General features: G+C 41.5%; 1 protein-coding gene across 1 annotated transcript in view; it reads left to right on the top strand.

Moving 5' to 3' along the window:
• Nucleotides 1-21,003, top strand: part of efnb3b (ephrin-B3b) — a 92,263-nt gene that overhangs the window by 41,181 nt on the left and 30,079 nt on the right. The window contains 2 exon segments of the mRNA XM_059354844.1: nt 5,302-5,464; nt 5,466-5,592. Coding sequence (XP_059210827.1) covers nt 5,302-5,464; nt 5,466-5,592 — 290 coding nt within the window.

Raw genomic sequence — 21,003 nt, 5'->3', positions numbered from 1 at the left:
GAGAGAGAAAGTGTGAATCCCGAGATAAATGCTACTTTTCTTGCTCTACCACATGATTAGATTTGGGGCAAGGTGTTCCTACCCCCATGCTGTTTACAGTGCACACACACACACACACACACACACACACACCATCATTCACTCACACACACCAGGTTAACCTGGGTTAACTCAGCAAATCTGACACCCTGAACATGGAGCCTATCAGAAAATTGAGTTCTGTTGCAGGAATGCGCTGGAATTTGCTGCCAGTTTCCTTCTTCTCTTCTTTCTTCCTCCATCCTCCATCCTTCTCATTTATCTTTTCCTCCTCTTCCATGGGATATTTTAAGGACTTGTGGAGTGTTTTGTCTCTGTTTCCTTTCTGCTTGTTCACCACATTTCTTTGTTGTTGCTACATACCTCGCCTGACATGTTCAATATTTTTTCCACTCCCCTCCCTCTCTCACACCTCACTGATTTCTCCCTCTTTCTTTCCTTTCATTCTTTTCTTTTTCGAGCACTGCACCTGCCCGGTGGCATTTTACCTTAACACTCATACCATCCCGCGTGTGTGTGTATGTGTGTTTGCTCTGCCATTCTGCAATGCAGCTCGACTGTGACTCAGGGTACCATCAGATACACTCACAGAATGCGTCATGCAGGAAGCAAAAGGTGCTTGTTTTTATAAGAGTGTGCGTGTGCACATGTGTGTCAGAATGTATGTGTGTGTGTGAGAGTGGGTTTTAGTGTTCATGTTTAGGGAAAACTAAACCTGTGTGTTTGGATGTGGGTGGATGTGTTTGGGCAAACCTTTTGTGTTTAGCAGGAGGGCATTTGTGTGTGCCTGTGTGTGTGTGTGTGTGTGTGGAATAGATTTTTCTGTTTAGGCTTTGCAGCAGACGCCTCAGGAAACACCACTATGTTTACAGTTCATACTCTATAAATGGTGTGAGTGCATGTGCTCGCCTGTCTGCAGCCGACAGGAAGGTGAAATATGTGTGTGTGTGTGTGTGTGTGTGTGTGTGTGTGTGTGTGTGTGTGTGTATGTGTATGTGTGTTGAGTGAAGCTGAGTGCCTACCTCTCCAGTCTAAGTATTGCCTGATAACCCCGAGTGACCTGGGTAATGAGAAGTGGAACAGTGGCTTCCCGGCAGGCCTCTGGGCCCGCCTCAGCTAAAGCTTCTCCGCCGCTCGAGTCTGCTTTCTCAAGTTCCCCTCCGGTGTACGCCAGCAGCCAAACACACCAACAGATAAAGCTTACATCTCAATTTACAGCAGGTTTAAAGCCGTTACCTCCCAGTGCTAAGAGCTAGCCCAAGCCTGTGTGGGAGGATGTGGTCAGAAAGATGCAGGCACAACAGACTCAAAAATTCCTCTGTCTCCTCCTCTTAAAGCTCTAATAATTTGTTCTGTATAACCAGATATTGTTCTTTAGCACATAATGTTGTTTTATAAAGTGTGTTCAGCAACACTACCATTCCAGTACAACTATGAAAGCTATGCAGCATATAAGCCTATTTTAAGTAATCTATAATATAGGTTTTTGGCATAGACTATATATTAGAAGAACTGTGACATTTAGTTTAGGCCGTCTTGGTTTTTGGCCGTTACATGCTGGGTTTTTGAAGCCAGAAGTGACCATATTTGGACAAGAGAGTGGAGCTAAGCCATCACCAACTAGTGTTAGCTTGCTAGCTTGGATACCAAGATGGAGTATCTTTTAGTACAATCTAATGTTGGAGAAGACCTTTTTGAGGTGACCAAAATGTTACAAAATGTTACAAAGGGTTACAAAACACATAGCTTGCAGTGGTAGCCACTAATCAAATAATACATTAACCACAAAATAAAGCATATCCTGCTTTACTGTTTATTTTACTCTAAATGGGAGCATTATTTACAAAACCAACAATATGCTGTATTGATGACTTGAAGCAATGCACAAATTAAACAATACATTTGTTCTGAAACTGTTTACTTAGGTAATTAATGTAGTGAGAAGTAGGGTCATTTTCTCATAGACTTCTTGACCATTAGGCTTCTTTTCACAGCCAGTGGAGTTGCCCCCTGCTGGCCATTAGAAAGAATGCAGGTTTAAGGCACTTATGCTTTAAATTCACTTGTCAGAGCCTAATATTGCTGTGTTGTTTGTTTTTAGCCAAGCTAACAAAGTGTGCATGCATGTCCAGGAGGAAAACTGAGAAGCCAAACACTGAATGATGTAAGAACAAAGACGGAGATGATCTGATATGAGCAATGCTCAAAAACTCATCTTGTGCTCACTGTCAATATTGTGGGAGAGCGTTTTGTCTTTAATGTCTAAAAACTTAAACATCGCAGTTTAGACAAAGTTGCCTTCCACAGATTCTACAAATGTGAATCAGCTACACAGCCTGTGAAAATAGTTTTATGTGTTTTGTGGCTCTTGAGGGAGATTTCTGAAGTGTGCTGATGTCATAGTGATGTCATCAGCTAGCTGAGTTTATGCTTGGAGACCTCAATATTTTAATGGGAAGCCTATGTTAAAACCGTTGGAGTGGAGTTTTACAGATGTGGGCATTTACCAGGCAGTGAAGGTCGAACAAAAATGCTATAAATTTGCATTGTGGGAAATGTAGGATCGTGTGTTTATGGAGCTTAACCCACACTAGAGACCAGAAGTCACGATATCTCAGCCTGCCTAGCTTCAATTTAATGTCTCTCAACTTCATGGAAGTGCAGTAGAATACATCTTTAATTTAGACAATAAAGCTAATGAGAAACATGGAAAGAAAGGTAATGTTTTTCACAATGAAAGCCCCTGTTGATACTACCTAATATAACATGATTTTTGTTTCATCTTTCAAGGGGAAGCCTGAAGGAAAATAGTCACTGATTTAGCCCATTTAGACAAATGAAAATGTAATTTGTTGCTAATGTGACACTAGTAGGATTTATTTAGTCGTTTTAACAGCACAGTTATGCAACATAATTCATGCTTTGTGATCCTGCATTGTTTATTTTTTAATGGTCAAACAGTTGTCTGACAGCAGAACAGAGAGAATAATTAAGCAGGTTTGAGTGCTGTGACTCCCAAGTGTTCATGTGGATTTGTTGGAAACAGAAGCAGCGTCTGAGTCAGAGGTAACAGAAAATGGGCTTCTTAGCATTACAGGCTTTTGCTTCCTCCCACTTAAACATCAAAGTGTCACTTAACATTCTGTGAGAATGCTAACAGTCGAGAAAATCCAGCAAATCTCCTCCTCCTTTTCATCTTTTACTACTATAAACACTTTGCTTCTTTCTGCCAGTAGTGACATTTATTTTAACCCGAGATAAAGTCGCCATGGGCGTGCATAGACTATTTTCTGATTTCCCACTGTTAGCCATGCATGCTAGCATTAAAGTCATCGTAGGCCTCAGGAGCAAGGTGGTAACTCACAGTGTTTGGCCTTATCAGTAGGAGATGGCCCTGTGCTGTGAGGGGAATGACAGAGTTTGAGTCATGTGTTGAGTTTATGCCCCTCTGACTGCTGTGTTTTATGTTGTCTGCTCTGTGCAGCCAGAGCGAGCCCACCAGCCCTCCATACTGCAAAACACACTTTTCATGTCGCCTTTTAACTGACCAATTTGGGTTTTGCTGATATGCAGAATTCATTTCAATTTTCACATGAAATATTTCCTCAAAACCTGCTGCAGTGTTTACCCCAGGACAGCCGTTAAACAACATTAAGAGCAATTCTATTTACTGAAAAAGCTAATGTGGAATTGTAATGACGATAATAAACCATACCCAAGTTGAATTTAGTGTCAGAATCACCTCAGGCTGCAGGTTTCCCCATATGTGACAGGTGTCAAATCGTCAGCTAGGCTATAAACAAACACTCTGCACATTATTCATATCAGACGACGATGACAGACATCAAAACAGCTAATTAGAAAACTAATTAACTGTACATATCTGAGATTTTGCATTGGCAGCTTCGTTCTGCTGATCTGCGGTGATAGTTGTCTGCCTTTTTTTTCCTCGACAGACATGCTTCAGTTCTCAGTTCCAAACATTAAAGCTGAAAAAAAGAAAGAAAATAAGTTCTGCAGAAAAGGAAAGTTTTTGTTGATGTTTTGTTGTTTACAATATTTGACTTCCATTTCCCCTGCATATATTCAAGTGTGTATACATTGCTAGTCTTTTTGTTTACTTTACCTTACATTTTTTGCAGTATGTGCGGGTTTCAGAGATATTTTTAAGTGATCAAAATCTTCTGCATAATGAATACATTGACTTTTGGTACTCTAGGTACATATTAAAAATACTACTTCTGCAAGGAACTAAGAGTATTCCTACATTAAGGTTTTACTACTACTCAAGTGAAAGCATGGATGTATTACTGAACAGGCCTACCAGGCCCAGATGCCTAGAGTGTTAGAGGCCCGCTCACATGCAAAATGTATCTCAAGGAGATATGTACCAACAGACAAGAGACTCAAAATGACCACTAAGCAAATTGAAACGACTACAAAAAAACACAAGGACTATAAAAAGACATAAAAATACAGCAAAGAGACCAAAATGGCTATCAAGAGACACAAAGAGGCTACAAAGAGACAAAAAGAGGCACAAAAAGACTGCAAAGAGACCAAAACAGCACAAAGAGACACAAAACAACAAAAAAAAAGAGGCAAAAACAACCAAAGACAAAAATAACTACACATAGACCAAAATAAGTAAGATTAAACAACAATGAAGACACACAAAATTACCACAAAAAGACACAAAACCACAACAACATAAGTCTGTGTCTTGTCTATGTAACAGAGGTATAAGGGCTTTTTACATGTCTGTGCCGAGGGGACAGTGTTTCATAATCCACCCCCAGAAGTAAAATATCTAAGCAATTCTTTGACCACTGCTTCACTGAAGGTCATTTCTGTGGAGCAGCTGAGAAAGGTAGGAAGGAAAAAAACATCAGAAATTAATGCATTTCTGAATACTGAATTATTTTTGCTTTGGGTAGGTGGTGGCTTTAACTATGTGGACCATCAACTGGTGTTTAAATGAACATTTTTCTTTACCACTTGAGAATGTGTGAGATTGTGTGGTAAAACACGTGTGCTGTGTTGATTGCATAGCAGTTCCTCTGTAAAGGCACCTGTTCCCATTGAAGGAGTGAATAAGAAAGCAGTAGGAGAAATAAGAGAACTAAAGGACCCACCTGTTGCTCATTCAGCAGCAAGGACAGGTGGTGCTGAACTGGTTTATATTGCAGGAAGCAGAAGACTTAAATTAATGATTATCCGCCTTCCTTTTCTTTCTTTCTGCTTTCTCTTTCCAACCTCCAGGTTCGGGGACGATAAGGGCTACGTTCTGTACCCTCAGATCGGGGACCGGCTGGACCTCATCTGCCCTCCTCTGGACACCGCCAGGTCCACGCCAGAGTACGAGTTCTACAAGCTCTACCTCGTGTCGTCACGGGAACAGGCGGACCGCTGCGAGGTGATGGGCCCCCCCCAACATCGTGCTGACCTGCGACGAGCCCACCCGCGAACGTCGCTTTACCATCAAGTTCCAGGAGTTCTCGCCCAACCTGTGGGGCCACGAGTTCAAGAGCATGCATGACTACTACATCATCGGTGAGTCATGGTGGCAGAGCCAGCGCTGGGGATTAGGGGTGTGATTATGGGCGTGTGTGTTGTGCTTTATTGCTGTGTGTGTGTGTGTGTGTGTGTGTGTGTGTTGGGGGGAGGGGGGTGTGTTATGATTGCTTGGCTGATTTCTGATTGTGCCTGAATGTGTTTGTTTATTTCAGTGATGATGGTGATGATTGGGTGGGTGTGTTTAGAGTAATTAGGTTTGAGATTTGTGTGTGATCCGGCCCATGGATGGCTACAGTACAGGACTTACACTGCAAAAGATGACCAGATGTGACTTGTGTTTTTAGTATATTCCAGTGCGTTTTATCCAAATTAACTTCGCTGGAACTGTATGATGATGATGACAAACTTTAAGTCTTTTCACTGATTTGACCTTTGTGGGATTAAACACACTTCCGGTCACGACCCTTTTTTGAGCAAAATTCAAATATACTTTTTATTCTTTCCACTTTTTGCAGTGTGTCCCTGGATTTGTCCTTCTTGCTACTTGTGTGGGATTTTGTGTTTAGTCAAGTATGGCTACATTTGTGCCTCAGTGTCGTTTCTAAGTGTGTGTGTGTGTGTGTGTGTGTCATTGCTATGTCTTTGTCCTGCTCGGCTGCTGTGCTGGCCTCGGGCCTGTTTATTGTTACTGCCAGCCTTGCAGTGACCGCAAACGGCGAAGCACAGTTTGTTTTGGTTTATTTAGAAGGTTTGTTTGGAGTTAGGCTGCGTGAAGACCTGATGAGGTCATCAAGGCGAGCCAGGCCAAGCGTTTGTATCGGACTGAACAATCTGCAAGTAAAGGTCGCGTCAACCGAAACCTGTGGGTTGTTTTTAAATACAGACCCGGAGCCAAGAGCATTCAGCGCTCACAATTGGAGCAATGCACGCAAAGCACACACACACACATACTCATGCATGTAAACACACACTTCTTGCACACCCACAAGTTTCCAGTACAAACACAAGCACTGTAAAAACACCCCAGGAGTGAGCGAGTGAGCGGGATAGACAAAGAGAGAGACCCTGTTTGATTCCCATAGCTCTCCTCCCACGCACCTGCAAGCTCTATTCACTCAGGTGTGCAAATGCTCTTTTCACTCCTTTTCATCTGCACGTAGAAAAAAAAAACACCCTAAAAACGATGGAACGAGTAGAGCCAGGAGGAGCAGGAAGCTGGGACAGAGATGGAGAGACAAACTGAGATAGAGAGACGGAAAGAGACAAAGAGAATATAAGATCTCTCGAAGTCTGTGAAGTCCCTCATGACTCTTTGTGTTCTATATTTGTTCGCCGGTTTCAGGTGCAGGCATATTTCTCCTGCACCCTGCATCATTATCAACATACAAATATTTCTCTTAGATTGGATATGAGGAGGTGAGATAGCACGCTGTATGTACTCTATGTATGCGTGCACCCAGGGACCCGATGATACAGGAATTCTGGCGTGATAAGAAGGGAGGAAAATTAATGGAATTTGATACCTGCCGATAGCTGATTCAGTGACTGACAGATGTTGAACAGCCACATCGCAGAAACACAGAAACACACGATATGTAAAACTGACATCTATTTATGTGCAAGTATTAGTGTTAACAGTATGTCTTTAGATCAGGGTTGGGAAGTTGATCCAGTGTGCTAATTCTTGCTTCAAGTGGTAGCAAGTGGTAGTCGATATTCATCATATTAAAGGTATATTATGCAGGATTTTCTGTAAAAAACAAAAAACAAAACAAACAACAACAATAATAAAAAAACACAATGTATATACTCTCAATCACTGTAATGTGTTGCTGTCTGTATTTGCGGGGACCTTGTGTTTTTTCTTTTCCTTTTAATTTTCCTGTTTTCAGGACATTTTTGGGCACCACCCTTTGGGCACGAAGCTGCAAAAAACAAAACAACAAAAACAAATGCAACACCAAAAAATCATAGAGGCAAAAAGGCAACCAGATTAAGCCTATTCTAAAATGAAAACGGTAGTTGTGCCATGGAGGAGGGGCCTAGATTAAATTTTGTGTTTACAAACAGTAAATCAAGTCCTGCATCGTCTGCCTTTAACATACAAATATCTTTCCTCTACATTTAATAATATTGGTGCAGCATTTTATACTGAGAAACATCCCTCTTTTATTAAGTTGCACTGTCCACATCTCAGAGGTTTTTTTTTCTTGCATATGGATTTAATAAGTCGTAAATATTTGAGGTTGATTTTGGTGTTGTTTATATTCAGAATTCACACAACCCAATCTTCTGGAGAGCAAAACACATGAGCAGTTGCCCAGAAGTACAGACATCTGCTGCTGGGCATCCATAATTTACAAATACAGTATATACCAAGTTTTAAGCAAGCTTTATCATCCAGGGATTTTGTTTGTGTTTTCATTGGGGCCTCTGCTGAAATCTGTTGCCAAACATCTTTTGACTGTCAAGCCAACAGGTGATCTGCAACATACAGGGTACGCACTATCAACATAGGATCTGTTGTTTTAGATACTATAGGGGGTCAATTTTGAGATTTTAGACTGTTTCAATGTTTTCTCTCAACGAGTCTGACAGAAGCAAAAGGACACATATAGGTGTTTAATGTTAACTACATTTTGCATCTTTATAATCCTCTTAAATTACTTAAATTTAGAAAACATGAAATAAAAAATTATTGTCTTAATGTTAGTAATTAACTAAGGCAAGGACGTTTTATGGTGACGTCTATCAGTTATTATTTTTTTTGCACCATTCTATGGTCACATCTTGCAAACTGTTTATGGTGGCTTTCTCAAATTGAATGAGGAAATCTGCACTTCAGTAGCACTTATTTACACCAAACTTTCTTGTTTAATTCCTATCTATATTTTGAAGGTTATTCACAAAGGGCTTTGTTCATATATTATTTATAGCCTGAGTTATAGAACACTTGAAAATTGATTTTCTTTTTCTTTTTCTAGCTGTTGACAGTACTTTTTGATTCATAGAGTGATAAAAATGGGAAAATCCAAAATCTATTCAGTCAGCAAATGAAAGAAGAATTTTGGGCATGACCTTATGCAATGTTCACATTTCTTTTCTTGAAATGTTTGCAAATTGACACATATTTAGTAAGATGGGGCCTAATTTGCAAATATAAACATTCAATTTCAGAAAACTTGTAATACAATTGTAATACAATATCTTAATTTAAGTATTCAGTCGGGGAAGTTTTATGCCAATTTTTTATTAGTTTAATAATTTGACCCTAATCACCTGTAGTGTCTCCCCTTGAGGGACTGTGACTAAAGGTTTCTAATTTCTCATAGTGGTTATGAGGCAAACACACCCATTCGGCTGCTTGTTGTGCACAAAGTCAGCGCACACTGGCACACTTCCATCAATAAACACATTTTTTTTCTCTCATAAACTTGAATTTTATTACATTGCAGTGAAATAAAAACAGTCATAAAACCCTTTGCAGGCACAGAAATGTGCAAACATGTGGCCCATAGTCTTTGTTCTGCCCACCTCTGTTCTGTACTCCCACCTGGCAACAGGAGTGTCCAGAGATAGAAACACCTATATCTCCACACACAGACCAGACTGATCGATTGACAGCTCCAGCCCAATCAATGACGGCTGCAACGCAAGGTCACATACACACAGACACACATATTTGAAGAGAGAGAGGGTTGGACAGGTGAACAGACATGGGAGTGGCTCATCACTGAGAGCATTTGGTGCTGATATCTTATTAAAACGTCACCAGATAGCTTGTGCTCAGTGTGCCTTTGATCGTGTGCTCTTAATGAAGAATTGTATTCAGGCTCTCACCAGAGCTTCTGTGTACTTAATGAGGCTGTGAGATAATTAATAACTGTTAATCCTAGTGCTCATTCAGAGCCACATATCTCCATGGGCGGATTATTAAACAACAGGCCACTGGGCACAGAAATGCAAAGGGCCCCACTACCGAAAAAACACAGACTTTGTGGTGGCTTCGTCTCTTTTTAAAAAAAAATTTTTTTGTGTGTCTCTGTCATAATTTGGAGGTCTGGGGTCATTTTGTGTCCATTTGTAGGCATTTCTTGGGGGGGGGGGGGGGGGGGGGGGGGGGGGGGGGGGGGTTATGTCTTTGCAGTCATTTTGTGTCTCTTTGTGGTCATTTTCTGACTGATTTATCTGTCTTTGTGGTCATTTTGTGTCTTTTTGGGGCCCCACTGTAGTTTTTTCTGTTTTTTGAGGCCTCTTAGTAATTTGGTCTCGTTTTTTGTTAATTTTGTGAATCTTTTTATTCTTTTTTTTTTTTTTTTTTTGTTAATTTCTTGTCATTTTCTGTCTCTAATCAGCATCATTTTGTGTCCCTTTGTAGTCATTTTGTCTGGTCCATTTGTGTCTCTTTGTAGTGATTTTATGTATTTTTGGACCATTGGTGTCTCCTTGTAGTCCTTTATGTCTCATAGTGTTTGTTTTGTGTCTGCTTGTATTTGCTTTGTGTCTCTTTGTGGTCATTTCATCGTGGTCGGTACGTGTCTCTTCAAGTGACATTTTGCAGGTGAAGGCTAGGAAGGCCCCTGACACGTTGGTCCCCTGGGCCTGTGCCCGGTCGGCCCTTTCAGCAGTCCATCCATACGTATCTGCTGCATCTTGTGTGCCCTAGCTGCTGACACGGCATGCATACAGTGTGGACTGGTTTGTCCCTGACTTCAGTGCCAGTAAATGTATGTTTGTGCATGTGTGTGAGGGCAGCAGCAATGTATGCGCAGGCCTCAGGGAAATCGAGTTTTAATTAACCTATAGCATAACGTGATTTAATTTGCACAGTGCCGACCATGCAGGCACACACGGAAAGAGCCTGTGTGGTGATGTGGTGCGGTTGGATGGTGGAACAGCAGGAGGAAACAGGGCAGTGGAGGTTAATTTCAAAGTTAAACCCATTACAGATTACCAGTAACGTGCTTCAAGTCCACTGGGTAATCACTTTCCTCTGTGGTTTGCCGCTATGATTCATGGGGAATTAAACTGAAAACACTCATTCCCACATCACAATTTGTGTCGACATCAGCAACAAGTTGTATCATTGATCATTTTTAGTCGAAATATAATGTTTATGTCTTGAGAAAATCTTGCAAGCAATCTGAAAAAATCCAAAGTTTCCTGTGTTTTTACACTCACTAATGCATCACAGATGCCACTGTTTTGTAATCAGATTACTCGAATCCCATTAAATGTAATTCTTTACTTCTGTATCCTGTGGAGAGGAGAGAAAGAGTGAGGAAATTGATTAGTTATACTCACTGATTGATGTTTTCATTCATAACACGAGGTCAGAGTTTATGTAAACCCACTTCTCCGTCACACACACACTCTTCCCCCTCTCTCTCTCTTTCTCTCCTTCAGTTTTGTCTGTCTCCCACAATCTCTCCACCCTTTTAGTTTTTCTTCCTTTCTTTCACCATTCAAATCCCATCTCACACACGCACACGCACACACACACGCACACGCACACGCACACACACACACACACACACACACACACACACACACACACACACACACACATGCTCAATACATCAACCCAAACCGCATATCCAGCCTTTTCACTGCTTTTAATGAAGCCTTTGAAAGCAGGCGCCAGGGCCTTGTGTAACACACACTCCTCACATCCATGCACAAACATACACACTAACTCACACACATTCACAATCAGAGTGCGGTCTTGATGACGTGTTTTCTTAATTAGAACTGTGGGAGGAAACTGTCTCCATGCTGCTGATTTGGTTTGCAACTTAAAGGACAGCATGGGGAGAACAGAGGAGTTGTTGTTTAAGCTGGTCCAGGATCAGCTGGTTTTCAAAGGGTCAGTTCACACAAATTCAGATAATTGGCAGATAGTTTAAATTAACTCAAGTATAAAGATATTCCTCAACATTTTTTGTGGATTTTCTGGATTTTTTTGCTAGAGGAATTAAGAAAAATAAGGTTGCTTGATTTAGGCTGCTGCCTTGTTTTTTACTACGATAAGTCGTGCACCTCTATGGAAACAGAAAAATCATAGTTAGAAGTAAGGGGAACTCAAAAAACCCCACAGTGTAACACATCTATAATTCCATAAGTAATAAGAGTAACTTTCTTTAATTCATTTATTTATTTATAAAATTTTATCTCTATATACAACGTTTTTCCAAGTGCCCACAAGTGTTTATACAATATTGTCCTCTCCTCTCAGCTCTGTGTAAACAGCCTGCAGTCAAAGTTTTGATAATTTTTGGTCATGTGATTGTTGATCTCAATCGAGTCATTAGTGGCTTCCTAGTTGCGCTGAAGAGCACCAAATTAAAACATTTTTTTAAAGAATGTGGTTATTGCAAAACAGTTATTTTTTGTTTAATTTCTAATACGACTAATTAAAGTAGTACAATAATATAATTTTGATGAAGTATCAGTATTTCAAATCTTAAGTTTGTTTTTGTTTTCTAACAGAAGCATTCACCACACATTAATCATTTAAGGACCTTCAGAAATGTAATAAACCACCAATTATTTTTGCTTGGAAAGTTTCTGGCTATAAAAAATGTTGTCATTTCGGCGATTAAAAAAAAAAGAAAAAGACAAAACATGCCATTTAACCCTGCACTAAGGTTTTGCCATTTGGAGGGTTAAATTGCACTTGAACATAAGTTTATGGTCCAAAGTGGAAAAAACACCTTCCTTTGTGAACAACGGGCTTAAACATCACATGACAAGTAATAGGCTTGGCTGGCAGTCAAACCAATGCCTTGTCCTTTGGAGATTGAGTGATGGAAGTGAAGGCTGGAAAGATGCAGCGAGGCCGAGTCACAATAAAGTGAAGAGATGGGGAGGAAGTGGCCAAAGAGTAAGGAAAAGTTATACAATGTATGTGTAGGGATGAAAGAGAAGATAGATGGAAGGAGATGGCAACAGACGGAGACAGGTCTGTCATTGTGTGTGCGGCTGATGGGAATGGGATGTGAGTGTCAGTTGACACACAGACCAGGCTTCTCATCCGCAGGGTGACACTGAAACAACGCGGCCACTTTCAATCACCGCTGCTTCCGTCAAGGGAATGGGACACACACGCGTGTTTGAACACACACCAACTTTGCACACCGGCAGTGAATGATTGCAGGCTCACAGTCAACATACATATGACCTCATATGTGAGTAACCTCTCTCTCTCCTTCTCTCTCTGTCTCGTCCTCTCCAAGTCACTAACATATGCATGCTCACATTGCCGTACACAGGGGCTTTCTCATAAATATATGCACTCACACACACGTTGGCATACAAGCAGGCTTGTGGTTGTAAACACACAAAATAGTCTGAAAATAGCACACACCCAAAAGAGACACACAAACACACACACACATAGAAAGATTGGTTGCAGTGAACGGGTCAGTCGCTCTGGGACTGCAGTGTTGTTGTTGTTGCATACTCAGACAGATGGCAGTGTGTTTGTGCATGCATGTGTGTGTGTATGTGCGAGCGTGTATGGATAGAAATAAGAATTTGTGTGCGACTATGCGGCTAGCATGTGCACGTATGCATATGTAGGATGGACATGAAGGTATTTTTTTGTGTTTGCGTGCACATGAATGACTCCCAGTGGTGCGTTTAGGGAGCGGGGCCCCTGGGGCTTTGCGGAGAGCCTGGTGCTTGCTGTTGCCGCACAATAGCAGAGATAAACAAACCTCCCCCCCTCCCGCTAATATGAATAATAGAAGAGCTGACGGGGGCCTGCACACCTAGAAAAATAAGTCTGTGTGTTTGTGCTTGTTTGCATGTGTGGGTAAATTTGTGAGTTTTTGGGGAAAGTTAATGGTGTGCTGGTGTGTGTCTGTATACCACGCTGTCTCTTTTCTGCAAACTTTATTTTCTCTCTCTTAGACTTGGTATTGTTTTTTCCTCCTTTCTCTCTCTCTGTTTGTCTTTCTTGTCGATCCATCTGTCCCTTTTCCCCTTCTGCCTCATTTTTTTTTCTCGGTGTATGTATATTTTTATGAATTTGTGTGTTTTTTTAATGGCAAGCTTTGGTCGGTGTTTCTGTGTGCGACTCGGGACAGGGTGGGGCTACATGTATGTGTGTGTGTGGTCTAATTGTCGGACAGCACGGGGCCGGCGTAACGCGTGCAGACAGCAATGTCGAAGTGTTCAATAATGCAGAGGTACTCACTGGTTTATTTATCAGGGTTAAGCTGAAATAAATGACACAGAATCCAGATGGGGGAGAGGGAAGGAGGGCTGAAAGAGGGAGAGAAAGTGTGAGAGACAGATGAAGAGAGAGAAAGATGGGGAACATTAGTGAAACGGAGAGTGAAATAGAGGAGAGAGAAGAGACAATGGAGGAGAGGAAGCGGAGAGAAACACTGCACTGCAGCCTAAATGAGCTGCACCTCTCCGCCACTCTGCGTTAGTTTATGATTCCCCATGTGCATACGTGCGTGGCTGTCTGTGCGAGTATGTGCATGTGTGTGTTTGTGAGCGGCACACAAGTTTGTTTGCAGTGAGGAGAGCAAAAGCGAGAGATTCAAGGAAAGGACGGGCGGAGGGAGTGATGGAAAGCAGCTGGGTGGAAGAGGTGGAGAATCCAGGGACTGTGAGAAATCTATATCTGCTGAATATTTGATCAAGTTTAAGCCCTCAGATTTGAGCCTCCTGCCAGGCTCTAAAGCAACCACAGACACAGGGGAGAGAAGAGGAAGCTGCAGGAAGGAGGGAGAGGAGAGGGCGAGGGAGCTCGGAACGAGATGACCACAGTGAGGGGCTTAGAGCGAGGGTAGGGGTTGTTTTATACCGAATAATCCCACTGAATTCTAAATGCTTGTGTAGCGCTGTATATCCCATCTCCTGTCATAGATAAAGAGAACCTGAATACGTGTTGGGAAAGTGGTCATACATCTCATTGAAACAGAGAGTATTATACACTTCTCTCTGGTTAATTTAATGGTGTTTAAAGCCTTAAACCCCTTGGATCTTTTTTTTTTTTTTACTGCACTAGCTTGAAAATACCCAACTAAAATAGTTCCATTCATGATCCTGATGACATGTGAAAGGTAACTCTTTTATTGTTTAATGCCAAAAAGGCTAAATCCAATTGATACTGAGATATATTTACAGTATGCAAGCATGCTAAAAATGTATTTTAAAATGTGTTTTTTTTTCTGTAGACACTTGTTATACAATAGGTTTGCAGCAATGTTGGGGTAATAAAATAGTTTACACAAAAAAAAGAGATTCTGTGCTTTAACTCAGGCCATTTGTTACAAATGTTATTATTTTATTTTATTTTCATTGACTTATTTTACTTACTGTGGCCTTATTTTTCCACTCCACTCACTCAGTCGTAATGCCATACATCATAAAAACAGAAAATAGTTAAGCAAATTTTTTTGATAATTTATTTTACTATTGGACTAAAATGAAATCTCTTTATACAACAATTTTCAGGATCTATTTAGGATAAACCCTTTATTTTTTTTAGCAAAAATGTAAATGAGATATTTAGAATAAAGTGATTAGGGCTTAGACTTGGTTATTTTTCTTGATGGAAGCGTTCATCACACATGATGGTCTAATAATTAGTCTTTTTTAAATATAATTTCATCATTGAAACGCAACCAGGAATCCCACACAGTCACTCATACTAACTTTGTTTTGGTTATGACCTTTTGCTTAATATCATCATGAGTTGATGAATGTTACCGGATAAAGGAAAATGTAACTGAATAAAGCAAGCAAAAGTAGTTGGTCTTATGCCTCTGCTGAACTTTTTACCTGTTCATTTTCCTTTGACCACCATCAATCTAACTACATATAGTGATACTCAAGTAAAATGTGTTACACATTTTTCAACTTCAAAAGTGTTAAAGCTTTCACATCTGTTTTGGCCCTCAGGGGACATGCCTCGAGATCGCTCCAAGCCAGCCCCTGACAACTATTTTGAGGTGGACCTGAGACTGCTTTCTCTAGCCCGCAACACATTTTTCACACTCCACTAAACACATCGAATTCTTGGGGCGAACTGCTTCAGTTAAACCCTCATGTGTGAAAATAGCCTCAAATAAAGTGCAAAAGTGGAAAATGGAATAGAATAGGCCAGCAGGGGTTTGGTGCAACGGATCCAACTAATTTCCCCTCTGGAGATAAAGTTTATCTGCATCTCTCAAAGGAAAGTGGAAAAGATGACTCTATTTAAAAGGGAAATAGTCTGCTCAAGCATTTTTAATGATTAAGATTGCCCTGTATCTTCATTTCATACACGAGAATAAGTACACTTACTTAAATACAATATACACAGCCGTGGGAAACCACTGTAAACATGTAACATACTGTGTGTTGACACTGATATCAGGATACAAATGAGGCCATGGTATTTGTGGTGAAGATAACGGTGGAGAGGAGAGGGACGGGAGTGAGCTGATGTAAAGTGACACTGGGAGAGAGCGAGGGGATATTTGGGCAAGAAAAAAAAAAGAGAGAGGGAGAAGAGAAAGGGGAGAAAAAAGATGAAAAAAAGATGTGTGCTGAGTGTGAGTAAGAGAAAGTGACAGATCGCCTGGCCGATTTAGGTCAGCAATCAGAGCCGCGCTACTGTCTGTGAGATTGGCTGTGTGTATGTGTGTGCTTTGGTATGTGTGCGCTGTTGCTCGGGTGCTTATGTGTGTCTGTGTGGGTGTTGGTGTGTTCTTGCGTGAGAGTTTATGTGTGTCTCTTTGTGTGGAAGGCTGACTGTGGAGTTTGTGAGAGTTTGTGTGTGTGTGTGTGTGTAGTTGTGTTGGTGGGGTGGGGGTTGATTGCGTGAGTGAGTGTGAATACGTCTCTCCTGTTAAAGGTCAGACAAGAAGAATCCCTCCCTAATTGGATTGGGCCTGGTTAACATCGTATGATTCATTTAACCTTCCTACACTGTCTGTCACACACACACAAACACACACACACACACACATAGATACACAAACTTTTCCCGTTCCCCATCGCAGCTTGACAGACAAAAGCATCATTGTGTTGCTGCCTTCTGTTGAGGAACCTTTTGCAGAGGGACGTGTTACCCGGCAATGAGACATGGGGGAGTTTAAAACAAGCGCACCTCTCGGCTGACCTCTGCCATCAGTAGAACACATTAGCCTGCTAATATAGCCTTGATTTAGTGTCCAAGTTCACACAAACATGACCCCTGATCAACATAATGAAACATTCACACAGACAGATGCGTAGCCCTACACACAGACATGGTGTGTGTGTATGTGTGTTACCACACACACTTCTCAATAAACCATAAGGTTTAATATTTTAGCAATTTATTTATTTCTCAGAGCAAAAATGGCTTCAGTAAGGGTTTAGTTTGCCTATCTTAACATTAGGGGTTGAAACAGTGTGAAACTGTTAGCCTGGCTGTATCCAAAATTTTGAAAAAGCAAAGTTAGCAGTCTTTTTTTACAAGATTCACTTGCTTTCCAAAAGTGGTGTGAAAAGATAGCTGGAGTTAAGTGTTTAGCCTAGCTTAGCATAAAGAGTGTAAAGGGTGGGTACATGCTACGTGTTATTGTCCAAAATTAAAAAAAAAAAAAAACAATGTCTGATGTCTTATTTACACAACATACTGGCTTGCTTTCTGAAAGTGGTATGTGAAGATAGCTGGTGCTAGGCTGTATTTAGCCTAGCTTAGGTTAAGGAGGGGAAACAGTAGGAAACGTCTAGCCTTACTTTGTCCAAAATACATTTTAAAAAGCAATGTTAGCCATGTTTTGCCTGGTTGTATCTAAAAAATAATAATTAAAAATGCAATGTTAGAACTCTTTTTTCTTACTTTTTTTCTTTTTCTTTTTTTACAAGATTTACTTTTTGCTTTCTTTCCAAAAGTGGTATGAGAAGATAGCTGGAAGTAGGCTGTGTTTTGCCTAACTTAGCATAAAGAGTGGAAACAGTTGGAAACTTCTAGGCTGGCTCTGTCCAAAATACATTTTTTTTAAAAGCAGCATAAACTCCTAGCTTTACTCGGTCCAAAATGACCAAGGCAATGTTAACTCTCTTGCTTGCTTTCTTTCTGAAAGTCAGATACTAAGATGGCTGGAGTTTGGACTAGCTTAGCATATAAATTGGAAGCAGAGGCAAACAGCTAGCATCTTTACTTACAGTAACAAAATTGATAATCTTCTCCTCTAACTTTTAGAAATAAAGGAGTGGGGTTTTTTCCATAATGTTGAATTATTCCTTTAAAAGAAAGCAAACACACACACACACACACTGTTGGTGCTTTTTATGGGTTTGTCTGTAAGTAACAGGTGTGGGTGATCTTTGCCATGTGCGAGGGAGATTATGGTGTTCTTGGAGTCGAATTGGACCCGGCAGCTGTTCAGTAGAAGAAGATGGAGAGGAAGAGGAGGAGCAGGAGGAGGAAAAACGAGAGAGAGAGAGTAAATTACAGAGAAACAGACAAACGAGAATAATTTGAGCGTACAGAAGACGAGAGGGAAGCAGGGGAAGGGTTGTCTGTGGACGGGCTGATGAAAGAGGATTTCTGTGCGCTGTGAGGAGATAGTAGAAGAAGACCGTGTTGACACTCCGTGGAGCATGAGGGCCCATGGCTCAAAGACACAAGGACAAACAATCAGCTGCAAATCCCTTTTAACCACCATTTAAGCAGCCCTAATTACCCCAAAAAACTCCACAAAGAACATCATTATCACTCAGTGCTCGTGCACGTATGTGCTGTGTGCGCGTGTGCACGTGTACTCCACTTGTTTATTGAAGAGAGATTCATTAGCGAACTGGCTGTTTACTTGTTCTCGACTAATCGGCATTGTTGTAAGATACTTTGGGTGCATTTCACAAATACAACAAGGCATTTTTTTGCAATTTTTTCCCCTCTGTCTCTCGTCCCCAAAGCCCCTCCACACACTCACGCATGCGCGCACACACACACACACACACACACACACGCCCTCCACCACCTTTATTGGCTGGGGGATCTCTCTCTCACACACGCAGTCTGGCTTGTTTTTACTCCAGGGTCAACCCAAGCCAAAAAAGCTTAATTTGATGCATGTTGTCTGCTCTGGAGAGCCAATGGTTTTGATAATCGTTTAGAATGAGCAAAAAATATGAGCCAAAGAAGCTTGGAAGTGGAACGAGCGGTGGAACTAATGGTTCTGATGTTGTCATGGTCCATGTAAGTCTGTGTGACGTGCTGCGGGGGCCCGATGGGGCGAGGCAAGATGGTCGCAAATCAGCAGCAGGGTTTGGCATCTTGGATGTCACACGGAGTGGAGCACTGAGTAAGTGATACAGTAAAGAGTTTCAGATGAGGACCGCTTCAAGTAGTCCCTGTAGGTCTAATATTAATCCTTACTATTCCCTCTGGGGGGGGGGGGCTTATCGTTCACATTAGTACCACACATCTGCCGCTGCTATATATGCTTATTATATATTGATGATGAAGGGGGTGGATAATTGAATACCCTCATCTTGGAGGGTAGCGCTTGGTCTCGTTTCTCCACTTCAGACTACCTCAAGTGGGTGGGGGAAGGTGGAGCTGGTTTGCCACTTCTGTGTCTGTGTGTACGTGTGTTTGTGTGTAATACCCCTTTGTCCGCCTGTACCCACCCCCAGCTCCAGCTTCAGATCCAGGCCCCAACCACGGCTCCAGCCCTGCTAACCACTGGTTTAATATATGCAATTAAGAAGCTAATTAGAGTAATTAATTCAGCCAGGGCCGAGGCCCAGCCTGGCCCCTATTCACAGCTTTGGAACTGCCATAATCCCCCTCCCTCCACACACACACACACACACACATGCTAGCTACACAAAAAAACAACACACACCCAGACACCGCTATGCCCTCATTATGAGCGGGGTCTTTGTTGGCTGTGTGTGTGTGGTGCCAGAGAAGTCGGAGATGAAGAAAAGGGTGTAAATAAAGACAGAGAAAAAGTGAGGCAGTCAGTTCGGCAAATTGAGTGAAAACAGTGAACTAATTCATTGGCACCTCCAGGCTCGCTCGGTTGCTCTCTTGGTGGCGCTGCGAGAGAAGAGGGCCCTGTTGTGGCGTCTTACCTCATCTGTAGCAACAGCTCTGCTGTCATTGCCTCTGGAAGGCAGCCGGCTGGGAGGAAAGACAAGGTTTAATGGCGAATGCCCGCTCTGTTTTATTGGTTTAACCTTTATTTATCCAGGTTTGTCCCTTCCAAGATTTAAGAACTGTTTTTACAAGCCTGACCTTGCCAAGAAAGCACTATTACATTATTGCAGGTCCATTTCAAATTATTTGAAGCTTTAATTAAGAATAAAGTCCTATTTTTTCTTTTTATTTTACAATATAACAAGGTGAACAGGGTAGTTTGTTAGTCTTTAGTGATTTATACGCACGCCATAAACCTTTGATAGCTTGCATTTGGCTCAGCTCTCGTCGTACAGAAAGAAGAGAGTAAGTAATTCCAGGTTTGTTATTTTTGGAGCGTGATTAGGAAATGTGTGATGAATTGAAGATTAGAAGAGCGGGACAGATTTACGGCACTTGGAGCGTGCTGCTTTAAACGGATTACTGATAAAGTAATCGAAGAAGTTTTGGCGGCGGCTCTCGGGGAAGAAAAAGGTCGCTCAACCCACAAATATGACAGCGAGCGACAAATTAGTCATAGTTTATTTAGGGCTGGTGCCTTCTATGAGATGCTAACACGATTCTGCCTATTTGCTGGGATTTGTGCTACCTTTTTCATCACCGAGTACTCCCGTGGAACTGATATTTTTAGGTAAGTACCCCTCATTGAAGACATTGACATTGAAGTGCACTCTTTTTGCTCCCCGAGTGTCGAGAGTACATCACACTTATATCAATCCTTACACCACCAAATCAGTTCTTGTTATGTGAGATTCTGACAGTTAGTTTGTGAGTGGTAAATCTCTCCCATCTGCCATGTTTTTGCATGCTGTGGCAGCTTTTTTTTTTTTTTTTAACCAGGCCTTTAAAAGAGCTCCTAGCAGTCCTTGGAGGTAAAAGTAGTGGACTCCTACGGGAGCTGGTTGTGTTCGTGTGTGTGCTGTCAGCGCTGTGTGTGTGAATGGCACGTTTAAAATATGAATTAGCCTGAGCTGTTTTTACACTAGCACCTCATACTTGACCCTGTTAAAAGTTTCAGTCAGGTGGCAAACTCTCTTTCTCTCCTCTGCATCCCTGTCTTCATCTCTGCTTTTGTCATCCTGCATGTCTGTCACTCTGTCCAGCTCTCTCTACCTCTCCCTTTTTGCACAGCACACTCATTACTCTTTTAGTTGCTCTCTATCCTCTTTTCGGTCCCCTGCTGTAACTCGAAGACAGCACGAAAAAGTGAGCGCTGAAGAGATACATGCATTCCTTTTGCTATAAGATCTAGCAGAATAATGACTTTTTTTTCTTGCAAATTTTACATGCATGAGTCAAAAGAT

The sequence above is a fragment of the Centropristis striata genome, chromosome 17 (assembly GCF_030273125.1).
Source record: "Centropristis striata isolate RG_2023a ecotype Rhode Island chromosome 17, C.striata_1.0, whole genome shotgun sequence".
Taxonomy (NCBI): domain Eukaryota; kingdom Metazoa; phylum Chordata; class Actinopteri; order Perciformes; family Serranidae; genus Centropristis; species Centropristis striata.
The sequence above is the reverse complement of the archived record's forward strand: the minus strand, read 5'-3'. Positions and strand labels throughout refer to the sequence as shown.